This window comes from Esox lucius, chromosome 5, assembly GCF_011004845.1.
Source record: "Esox lucius isolate fEsoLuc1 chromosome 5, fEsoLuc1.pri, whole genome shotgun sequence".
Classification (NCBI taxonomy): Eukaryota; Metazoa; Chordata; class Actinopteri; order Esociformes; family Esocidae; genus Esox; species Esox lucius.
In genome coordinates, this window is record NC_047573.1 from 17,830,262 (window position 1) to 17,842,894 (window position 12,633).

A 12,633-nucleotide genomic window follows, 5' to 3' on the forward strand; every position below is an offset into this window, starting at 1 on the left:
TCGCAGAGCCCTGGCCCCCACCCCACCCTGGCCCCCGCCCCACCCTGATCCAGTCTGGTGCTACTGATAGGAGCAGCTGGAGGCTTTCGTCAAGCCCACTCCTTCACATTCTGAGAAACCTGGCCTGAACTCAGCTACACCACTGCAGTTCCAGCCATAGATAAAAAGATGAATGAAAAATTGCCACATCTGTTTTAACAAAATCATTGTTGGTCTACTGTAAGTGACGCAGTAGTGAAAAATTACTAATCTCACTGTTATAGTGATAATAATAATATGTTTGAGTGAAAGGAGTTTGGGAATGAGAGGGTGAGAATGAGCAAGTGAAATAACTTACTGTAGTTCATGCTGCACATTTATTTATTTTAAATATCTTTGGTTTGAGAAGCATGTAAAGCAGTGAAAAAATGTATATGAGCTTGATATCTTATACAAACCACTCCCTCATCATCCACTCCTAGTTGGACCCTATCTGTCTACCAGTCCCACCTCACTGCCACCCTACAGCCCCACCCCTAGCCACCCTACAGCCCCACCCCTAGCCACCCTACAGCCCAACCCCTAGCCACCCTACAGCCCCACCCCTAGCCACCCTACAGCCCCACCCCTAGCCACCCTACAGCCCCACACCTAGCCACCCTACAGCCCCACCCCTAGCCACCCTACAGCCCCACCCCTAGCCACCCTACAGCTATACCCCTAGCTACCCTACACAGACTTTATATTTGAAAGTAAAAATGTGACACCTAAACCATAGGCACATAGGCAATATACTCCAATGAGATCATCTGTTTAACTGTTGTCCCGCCCATGAAGTGTTGTCAATCAATGTATCTTAAAATACTTCTTACAGCGAATCAGCGCTCCTAAACTGTGTTGAATAGACTTAATTTGTCACAACAGATGTGAGATTAAGCAGTTGGTAACATGATTAAAAACGTATTGCTTTTCGAAAATAAATGTGTATTTTTTTTCTGATTTGAGCCCGAATGAAACGCTCTAATTCCCATATCTGAGCAAATGGTTGAGAAGGCTAATCATAATCTTAACACAAAGCTTTTATATAAACTGAAAGCTATTAGTCTATGGAAACAAGATTAAATTAGTATAATCTTTCAGTGTCATTCAGATTGTTAGGGACCCATTTTTTTCTGATGTGAAAGGTGAGACTTAACCATAACTATTATAAAAGGTCAAACAATGAAACAATAAAGAAAAGATTGAACGGAAATGTGACGCTGTTGTCTGAGATATTAGTTTAGGTAGTAAGGATTTTATTAAGATTCCCAGCAACCAGGCTAACAAAAGAAGCCTGTTTACACAAAAATCCCAACATGACATAATACAGAATAGTAGTCTACAGTACAAATACCGAACTAACCACATTAAAATCAATATGGCTCTAATCGGATCTTGAAGACAAAAACACCAGACATAATTAATAACATTACAGAGCAGTATCCTACAAATTGGATGACAAAGCGCAGCAATAATTTAGACGCTAAAGAGACTGAGACTAATCAGATTAGCCAGGAATTCAATATTACCTAAGTATAAAAACAAATACAAAATATAAGTGAAACTTGCAGGAAAGTAGAACTTCTTCAATTTGAGATAAACTACTCTACACTGTGTACCATATATATTTTTGTATATATTAAATTACTTATCCTACTCTTGATGCAATTAATTAATCTGCACTTAAATTAACTGCTAGATACATTTCATTTATAAAAGTACTGCATATTATTCTAATTTGGTAAGTGGGTGATTTTTAAGAGTAAATGGATGATTTCTAATCCCATCAACAGAATGTCTGGCCTTAACCTTTTTCAAATCTGGACCTGGTAGGAATATAACTATAATGGATTGGTAATGCAACCAGATTGGTTTTAAGAGCTATACAACATTTCTTTATGCATCATATCTACTAAGCCTTTACATTACGTCCTAGTCAGTTGCCTGGCCCTGGGTGGTATGTATAGATTACAATGAAGGAAGGGGTTGGGTGGAGACAAAGTCCCAATCCATAACAACAAGACATTTCTAACATGCTAATTAAGGATAACTTTGTTACATGAACCCCATCTTCAGATCATGCCTCTTTATTACATTTTATGATGAGCAACCACACACACACAATGTTTTAGTTTCTTATTTTTTACTGGTGAAATTAACAAATTGGTTTTGCCAAGAGGCCCCATGTAATTTAGTAGGCCGAAACTAGTTCTACTTCTGGCCAATGCCCAACTCCGTGGTCTGCACAACTTGCCCTCCCCCATGTGGTTATCTTTAGCCTACATTTAAGAAAAACAACCCGAAGGAGTTAGTTGTTTTGTTGACCGCCGAAATATTCCATTAGTTCATCTAACATAGACAATTATAGTGAATACTGACAGAAAATATGTTTTCATTCAGACGGATAATTGGTGACAAAATGGTTGACTAACATATTTACCCAAACCCGTGCTGCATGCACCCTTCATTCGTTCTTTCTTTGTCTTAAGACATTCCACTTCAACCATTTTACCAGCCAAACGGGTTAGCAACAATATGCTCTCAAAAGAAGAAAAAGAGCTGATTGCTCAAATATGGGAGAAAATGATTCCAATTGCTTCCGAAATCGGATCTGAATCCCTTCATAGGTAAGTCTACATTAATTGTGATGAACAGAAAGTCAAAAACATCTGTAATTCAATTATTTTCTGATAGACGCAGTTCCTGACAACTACCTTTTCGTCGCAAAAACTGTAGCCTATTTGTTAGACTTCTGAAAAACGTATTTAGTGGAAAGTGTAATAAGGAAAACAACAAAATGTTGTAGGCTATTGTTATTTGTTTGTGGAAATGTGATTTAATATTATTAACTATAATATATAGGCTGCATTCAAATTGGTTCATTGTCTGTGGGTTTACTCAAAGTTTGTGGGAAAAAAATCAGCAACAGTGATCTCTCTTGGAACAACACAAATATGATTTATATAGGATGATGACCACTTTTCCCGGAACGAAGACATACTTTTCCCACCTCGACATCAGACCCCGGTCCAAGCAAATGCTGTCCCATGGTAAGAAGATTGTTCTAGCGATAGCGGAGTGTTCCAAAGACATCAGCTCGATGATGGTTACCCTGGCACCGCTACAAACGCTGCATGCCTACAAACTCAAAATAGACCCCTACAACTTTAAGGTGATTCCCCTACTTCACTTTGTTTAACGGTTCAATCATAGCCATATGCATCTCTAACACTACTTCTATATAATTTCCTGGAACAATTACTTACAGTGGTTCATAGCGCTTCATTCATGAAGTGTGCTCTTGTCCACTCTCCAGAAATGTAAATTCATTAGTCTACATTATTTTTGGCGTATTTTTTGGCATAGACTGGGAGATTACAACATATTTTATCAATCCATGAAGTGGAAGTGTGTTATTGGGGCAGTCCATTGGTTTCCATCCGTAGATATCTAAATCACAGCTTGCCCTGTGCAGTTTGTTATTTTAAACTTAATTATTATGTTTTTTTTCTCTCACAGTATCTCTCTCACTGTTTAATCGTGACTTTGGCGGCTCACATGGGCAGTGACTTCGACCCAGTTGCGCATGCGGCCATGGACAAGTTCCTTTCTGCTTTCGCAGCAGTCCTTGCGGAGAAATACCGATGAGCATAATATATATATGAACCTCATATAGTATTTCATGTGTGTGTTTTTCTTTTGTAATAAAACGTGAAAAATCCCTTTTGCGTTTTCTTGCGTAATTTAACGGTGACTTCCTCACCAAGCTGGTTGAGACAATGTGCAAAGCAGTCATGAAGGCAAAGGATGGCTACAAAATAAATGCATTTTGATTTTATTATTACATGATTCCATATGTTATTTAATTGCTTTAATGTCTTCACTACTATTCTACAAGGAGGAAATTAGTACAAATAAAGAAATACTCTTGAACTTTTGACTGGTACTGTGTAGATACACACATTAAGAACAAGTCACAACAGTGAAAAGGTCAGATAGTCATGCTTAAAAATGCCCGATAGACAACAGAACATTCAATTGTTTCATTTTGATTTTGGGGTGTATACTAGCCTACAATGCAGATAGAAATGTAAGGGGGTAGCATTAGTAAACTGTTGAGTTCAATTTCAGAATTAAAGGTCACATGATGTGGCTTTCAACCTTCTTCAGTTAGGCTACTGTACCACCAACTGACTTTTATATGCCTGGACTGCCCCTGAAGTACACCTTCATGTGCATTTACCAGCAAAATTATGGTGTCATCTCAGGTATTCCCTCTGGGTAAGCCAAGTACCCCAGGGGTCCTAAAAGCCGTGGTCGGGAACCACTGCTCTAGAACGAACCAACCCAAAGCAAAGTCATTTACCCTGAATTAAATTACTGAGGGCGCGAGGTAATAACCAATTAAATCTGACTATAGAATACCTCGCGCAAAAGCTGTGGGTGATATTCCTTAGGTAGCTTGGTCATGGTGTTAAAAAGAACAAGGGGTTAAATATGATTCTTAATCAAATAGATTTTCATTGATTTCATAGATTTCAGGTTTTTGTTAAAATAGTTATTACACATTTATCCACGAGAAGATGTATTTGAAACATAATAAAAAGTAAAACGTTTGCGTGATTACTAGCCTATTGAACTGCTGGCTGGAGCAGCCGGGTGTGAATGCCCCAACTGCGGGGGGCTGTGAATGCCTTCACCTGCTTTTCACAGGGTGACTCTGGTGTGACCCGATTTATGGCAAAGATAAGGCGGATATGTTGATATCCAGAGCACACATTTACTGTGGGTCACCACCACACGATCACACATATTTACATTTGAAGGGATCTTTGTAGTTCCATAAATAAACGTGTATAGCCTGCCTTATAACAACGGGTGCTGTGTAAAAACTAGTTGTCATTACACGTAGCCTACAGTTTCACCAACCCACTATCTTCACTACATTTTAGTTAAATGCATATGCCAAAGTCAGATATATGAATTCCTGCTATTAACATTTATGGAGAACAAATGCGTCTCAAAGCTAATCACGGCTGCCAGTCAGGATTTATGATCCTCTCTTCCCGCAAACCACATTGAATTAAGTCGCGTGTAAGTGGACCAGGTATAGAATATTCTGCTAACTGATGTAGCTAAACCACCAACCCAACCACACACTCTCTTGCAGACAATTATTGTACCATGTAATATTATGAAAATGGGACAATTAGCAAATTGTGACACTTAGGCATATTCATGGGAATCTGTCCAATTTTCACGATACTATTAAGTGACCAGTCTACAGGAGCTGATTATAAGGGTACTCTGGCTATGTGTCATCTGAGAATGCGTGGAACAAAAGTTTTACATTGAACAATTTCCGTCCGTCCCTCACGCATGCACCAAACTGCTTCTGCAATGCAATTATGCAAGGCAAACGCAGAGTTTTTTGAGAATTAAAGTACTAACTAGGCTAATGTATGTCTGGTGTACCAAAACGCAATACGCTTTGTGATTCAACATTATGTAATTCACGTTAGGTAGAAGACGCTCTCATCTAGAGTGACTTATTGTTGTGGATGCATATATATTCATTTTAGTAGTGGCAGCCCGCGGGAATCGAACCCACAAGTCGTGTGTCGTAGGCACCATGCTTTACCAACTTAAGAAAATCAGAATCGCTGTTTGCGTCTGGTAAACAACTTTTATATTAGCGTACATCGGGGAACGCGCTCGCACCAAAGTGCACAATTCGCAGACAGCAGCCTATAAGCCACGGACAAAAAGGCAACAATACAATAGCTGACCTGGTACAGCGTACTGCAGTTCAGAGCCTTGGCGCTGTCCGCCATCTAGGTGCTGAAATAGTCTACATCAAACTTGACCTGGAGCCTCCGGACCGCTGTTCCAGATGCTGAAATGAATGGATGGATTTAACATCCATCACCACCTATATCCAGATAAACATTATGCCTTTTCATGCATTTTGTATCATATACAAACTTTCTCCCAACTTTATGTTATATATTACCATTGGGTTTGTTTCAAACTGAGACATCTAGAGTAGTGCAATGTAAACACATGTTTAAAATGTGTTTTTAAATGCCATTCAAAGTTTACTGCCACATATTTAACACCTTCAGAAAAAAAGTTACATGAGATTTCCTCATATCACAATATCAGATGCTGACGTGAAGACATTTCCATAGGAAGTCACACAGTTGATACTTTCATAGACATCCTGTGCATTGAGGCGCAGCTTTTGACTAGTTTTCGTATAGGAATGTGTTTTCCATAAGTAATTTATCTTGGGGGGGGGGGGGGTACATCGTGTGTCTAGAGGACTCTTCTCTCTCCCATCAATGTATGCCAGATGTTCTGGACAGCTCTATAGCTAATAAATACATTTGTCAAACCTACAATCAAGACTTTTCTTCTCACACCTTGAGTTTCCTAAATCGTAAAATACCCTTCATTTCAGATGTTCATTCATTTTGGTGGAAAAGTTGGTTGTCTTTGTTCTCCCCATGTCCCTACTCAAACCATTATAAAATAATAACTTTTTGTGAGGGGGTAAAACAAAAACAACCTATGTAATGAAGTATTTTCTGGCTGATATTTGATATAGCGCACCTGAGTGGAAGAACACATGGGAAGAAATATGAGCATATGAAACCATTCCTCCATACAGTATCCAGATTCTTCAGTCTTTGGTCCTTGCTTGTGGATTCTCTTCTTCAACTCACCCCACAAGATTTCAATGGGATTCAGGTGAGGAGACTTTGATGGCCATTACAAAAGTTTGATTCTATGGTCAGTAAACTACTTTCTGCTATATTTGAAGGTATGCTTTAGATTGTAGTTCTGCTAGGAGATCCAACATTGACCCAGTTTAAGCCTTCTGTCAGAGGCTGACAGGTTGTGGACAAAAATCTCTTGGTACTTGATAGAGTCCATGTTGCAATGTGTCCTAACAATGCCCCGGGGCCTTTGGAAGTAAAACAGCCCCACAACCGCACAGATCCACTACCATATTTCAACAAAGGGATTAGGTCATTTTCAGCACAACCATGATTCTTTTTTTACACCAAACCCACCTCTGGTGTTTGTTGCCAAAAAGCTCAATTTTAGTCTCATCTGACCATAGAAACTGGTTTCAATCAAAGGTCCACTGATGTTTGACAAAGTCCAGGCGTATACGTTTGTGGTTTGGCGATTGAAAAAGCGTTCTGTTGACAATCCTTCCAAATAACTTGTTGGCATGGAGGTAATGTTTAAACGTAGTTTTGGAGACTAAGGTGGAAAAGTGATATTCATTCACAGCCTTTTTTATTATTACCTATGGTGCAAATAATGTATACAGTGCCATCCCCATAATTATTTCATAGGTGTGGCCAGATGGGGTCACTGAAAATCTTGGGGTGGCACACCAGAACTAAGAGCCATAAATACATTTCAGGAATTCTGATATGCTGTTGTAGTACATAGATTAGTCAAAAAACTGTGTCAATATGAGAGTTAAGGAATTGTATACTGATATACTTTGGTTTCTTATTTTACAGTTAATGTTATTAATTATCTGATGTGCATAGACTAATACCGGTACAGTTCACATTTTGAGTTCCACAACAACAAACCTGTTTTAATGTGTTATGTCTTTGTATCTACATGTGCTCATTGTTCATCAAATAGGCTATGCATTTGTTATTTTCTTTCACTTTAACGATAATGAAAAATATACATTATTGATTTAAATGAATGGTACCTGATGTAAAATATCAGATAGAAGAAGCATATTATGCATACAAGGCCGTGGCCACCCTTGCCACCGCTTGGCTGCACCAGTGACTGTATATAGAGTGCAAATTCATATTTCTTAGAGCTCTCTCTCACCAATTGATCATGTAGGTTTTAATGCATGGGGGGTTACTCTGGATGTGTCCAACTTTCAGCTGTCAGAAGCACCTTCCCTGACTTCACTCAACTATTTTTGTCTACAGTTTAAAAAAACATAATTACAGCTTTTTTGATACTTTGATTACTTTTGATAAATCAATAATATTATACACGTTAAATGTATCAAATTCTTTATTTGTTTATGCTATACATTTTAAAATATCAACTGACCCATAAGTAAACAAATGCATGTTGCTGCTGCATTTTAACCAGAAAAGGAACCAGGCAAGCCTAGTTCAGCCAGCCCGCAACTAGAAGTGATAACAATGTTGTCGCTCTCACAGGATTCAAACCTGGGTCTCCCACACGAGAGTTACACAATTGCCCAGTGGCTACACACCATTAAGCTTTGTTTTAAACTGACTAACATTTATTATCAAGTTTACCTCCACCACAAATTACATCTATGAACTGTATGGCTTTTGCCACTGGCCGTTTTAACACCTTATTAGCCAGTAATAGGCTTACTAGTATTTACTTACTACTTGGAATAGTCATTGCTAGCGAGACTGAAGATGAACTTTTCCCTGCCAAAGCTATTTCATTTCAAGGCACAAAAACATACATTTTTCTTACATTGATATTGATACAATAACTATCAATATAGGTGACAATAGCTGACTTTTTCGTCAAGTGAAAAGACGAGAGAATCGTGGAAACCCCTAATATTTTACTGCCCAAGGGGTTTTGATCTATCCTATATTACCTCCAAAAGCATGCACGGATGCATGCAATACTGTATAACCGTGAAGTTTTAGTTTCGTAGCTACCCGGGTGTTGAAATGTAGCTACTGAATGTTGTAGCCAGCTAGGTTTTTGTCGATCCTGACCCAAAAAGCATGCAAAAAGCATACTGAAAATCCACCAGAAACAGTCGCAATGCAACCGTAAACAGATTTTAGTTTAGGCTAACTATAACATCGATACTGAAAGTTGTAGCCAGGGAAGTTTTTGTCTATCTAGAACAAATCCTTATGCATTTATTTCAACTGCAAGGAGATTCTAACCAGGGACCTATAGGTCACACGTCCACATCTCTAACCACCACACTATTTAACAAGGGTCAGTCAGTCAGGCACTTTCCTCCCTGGTCGAATTTTAAACATTTACAATTACAAAAAATTCAAGAATCCATAAACATTCAAACAGAAAGAGAAGACAATAGGTTTGTCAGTTTCACAATGAAGCAAGACAGACAGAGCTGCATCCAGCACAACAAAAATTCAATAGAAAATTGTATAACATTGTGAATCTGCCACAAGAGTGCAGTGTTCCCCCACTGGTTATAATATTAATTGGGAATTCCATGTTCTATGGTAGGGATACTACCCTATGAAAGTCAGTCTTGGAACTTTGATTTATAGGCTAAGGATTTGCCATGTATATATTCAAAATGTTTAAGGGTTTTCGGAGACAAATCACAACTGGTTTGTGTGTGTTTTCTTTGCCGTTATAGCATCATGGCTTTTACATTACCACTGTAATACAAAACTTAAAATGTGTATATTCTGTCTATATATGTTGTCCACATACATTGTGCCATTACACAAAGTAACAGTCTGGGTATATGTAAATGTGCTTTGCAAACACAGACAATACTGATATTGTTTTCATAGTCTTCTTCGCTGATACATCTACTATATTATTTTCAGGGGTATTGTGTGTATATTAATGAGGAAAAAATCTATCTAATCAAATAAGGAAAAGGGGAAGGCAACTGAACACTTTCCTATGCACTGTGTTCATCTGCAATACACTGTCTTTCCAAACAGCAGTTTATTCATCTCTGACTGTGATTAACATACTGTACACCTTGGTAGAAAACGTAAGTGCTACATATACTATTTCCACTGATTAACAATTTCACTTAGGCTTTATTCATCTACGCTATTTCCTATTTCTCTATGATTCTCGTCCGTCACTGTCAGCGTAGGATTCTCTGCCTTTATACCCTTCTGTCTTCCCCAGTATTCATGAGCTAGCTTAACGGTTCGTAGAGATAAATAAATGTCTTCAGTGTCTTTAAGGAATTTGGCATGAGCTCTTGTCCTGAACGACTTACATTAGAGAATGAATACTTTGTCCCCTGTGGGAATCAAACTGACAACCCGGGTGTTGAAATGTTCATTGAGGTACATTGTCTTAATAAATATAAGATGTCAGAGACATGGCCAAGGCCGAGAAGGCTGAAACATGACCACCGCTGAATAATATTCATAAACTTAAGTGTCAAGATTGGGCAAAGAAATACCTGAAGACATAATGAGGTAGTTGGGCCGTTAACGTTATCATGTTGAAGATGGACTGAAACTCCCGAATCTACTGCCAGTTTCTGGAAGATACTATCTTCATGCAGTGGTACAGGAAGAAGTGCTCAGCATTCAAGAAGTCCATGATCTTTATGCAGGACAATGCTCCATCACACGCATCCAAGTACCCCACTGCCTGGCTAGCCAGCAAGGGCCTGAAAGATGCTCAAATAATGACCTGGCCCCCTTCCTCATCTGCCTTAAATACTATTGAGAACTTATGGGCCCTTTTCAAACTTGAGATTTACAGTCAGGGAAGACAATACACCTTTTGAAAAGCATTTGGGAGGCTGTGGTTGCCGCTTCAGCGAAAGTTGATCATGAATGTTGATCATGGAAGACTCATGGCAGGTAAGAAGGGTGGCTATATTGGTCACTGAATATTTTTGAAAGGCCAGAAATGTTATTTAATTTTCATTTTGTGTCACTTATTTGTTGCACTTAATCTAAAATTTGAGAATAAACAAGTGAGTTGGGAGAAATTATTTTTGTCATTTAGTTGCCTAATAAATCTGCACACTAATGGTTGGCTAATTATTGTGCACATTTATGTATTCCCCTGAGAAAGACAAAACTCACTTTTCCTTTGTTAAACACTCACATTTGGGATTGACTGAGAGCATTGTGTTTGTTGAACAATCAAAATTAATCTTGTGGAATTCAGTTTGCCTAATAGTTATGCATGCAGCGTAATGCGTGATGGTAAGGCTACCTGAGTTGAGCTGTTCTTGATCAAGGTCACTATATCAGCATCTCTAATTTAAATGGAAGAGCACTGACTTGATTAACAACTCAACACTTTCTGTATGAAAAAATGTTGACAGTTGAGACTGTGTTAAGTCAGGGATGCATGGAAAATGCAGTTTTGTTGTTGATAATGTGAAGAAGATATATACAGTGGGGAGAACAAATATTTGATACACTGCTGATTTTGCAGGTTTTCCTACTTACAAAGCATGTAGTGGTCTGTCATTTTTATCATAGGTACACTTCCACTGTGAGAGACCCCAACCTCTCCAACCTCTCCACAATGGCCAAGACCAGAGAGCTGTGTAAGGACATAAGGGATACAATTGTAGACCTGCACAAGGCCGGGATGGGCTACAGGACAATAGGCAAACAGCTTGGTGAGAAGGCAACATCTGTTGGCGCAATTATAAGAAAATGGAAGATGTTCAAGATGACGGTCAATCTCCCTCGGTCTGGGGCTCCATGCAAGATCTCACCTCGTGGGGCATCAATGATCATGAGGAAGGTGAGGGATCAGCCCAGAACTACATGGCAGGACCTGGTCAATGACCTGAAGAGAGCTGGGACCACAGTCTCAAAGAAAATCATTAGTAACACATTATGCCGTCATGGATTAAAATCCTGCAGCTCATGCAAGGTCCCCCTGCTCAAGCCAGCGCATGTCCAGGAGGAGTGGGAGAAGGTCATGTGGTCTGATGAGACAAAAATAGAGCTTTTTGGTCTAAACTCCACTTGCCATGTTTGGAGGAAGAACAAGGATGAGTACAACCCCAAGAACATCATCCCAACCGTGAAGCATGGAGTTGGAAACATCATTCTTTGTGGATGCTTTTCTGCAAAGGGGACAGGACGACTGCACCGTATTGAGGGGAGGATGGATGGGGCCATGTATCGCGAGATCTTGGCCAAAAACCTTCTTCCCTCAGTAAGAGCATTGAAGATGGGTCGTGGCTGGGTCTTCCAGCATGACAATGAACCGAAACACACTGCCAGGGCAACTAAGGAGTGGCTCCGTAAGAAGCATCTTAAGGTCCTGGAGTGGCCTAGCCAGTCTCCAGACCTGAACCCAATAGAAAATCTATGTAAGGGAGCTGAAAGTCTGTGTTCGCCCAGCGACTGCCCCGAAACCTGAAGGATCTGGAGAAGGTCTGTATGGAGGAGTGGGCCAAAATCCCTGCTGCAGTATGTGCAAACCTGGTCAAGAACTACAGGAAACGTATGATCTCTGTATTTGCAAACAAAGGTTTCTGAACCAAATATTAAGTTCTGCTTAAATACTTATGTCATGCAATAAAATGCTAATTAATTATTTAAAAATCATACAATGTGATTTTTTGGATTTTCTTTTAGATTCCGTCACTCACAGTTGAAGAGTACCTATGATAGAAATTACAGACTTCTACATTGTTTTCTATGTGGATAAACCTGCAAAATCGGCAGTGTATGAAATACTTGTTCTCCCCACTGTATACATGCCAGTTGAAATGTTTATATTTTTTTACCTAAAATGTCTAAATCTGGGATGCAGGGAAAATGTAAAAACATCATTTTTGTTTATTAATATTATCAATACATGTATGTACTATATGCCTGTTATAATGTGGAGTTATCATGACCT

At 39.1% G+C, this 12,633-nt stretch overlaps 1 protein-coding gene across 1 annotated transcript; it reads left to right on the top strand.

Annotated features, from left to right (window-relative positions):
* The first annotated feature begins 2,294 nt into the window (after positions 1-2,294).
* zgc:163057 (hemoglobin subunit alpha-D-like) lies at positions 2,295-3,855 on the top strand. The gene is given in 3 exon segments (NM_001304166.1): positions 2,295-2,645; positions 2,986-3,190; positions 3,538-3,855. Coding segments are annotated over 3 exon segments (426 nt in total). The 5' UTR covers positions 2,295-2,553; the 3' UTR covers positions 3,667-3,855.
* The last annotated feature ends 8,778 nt before the right edge of the window (positions 3,856-12,633 follow it).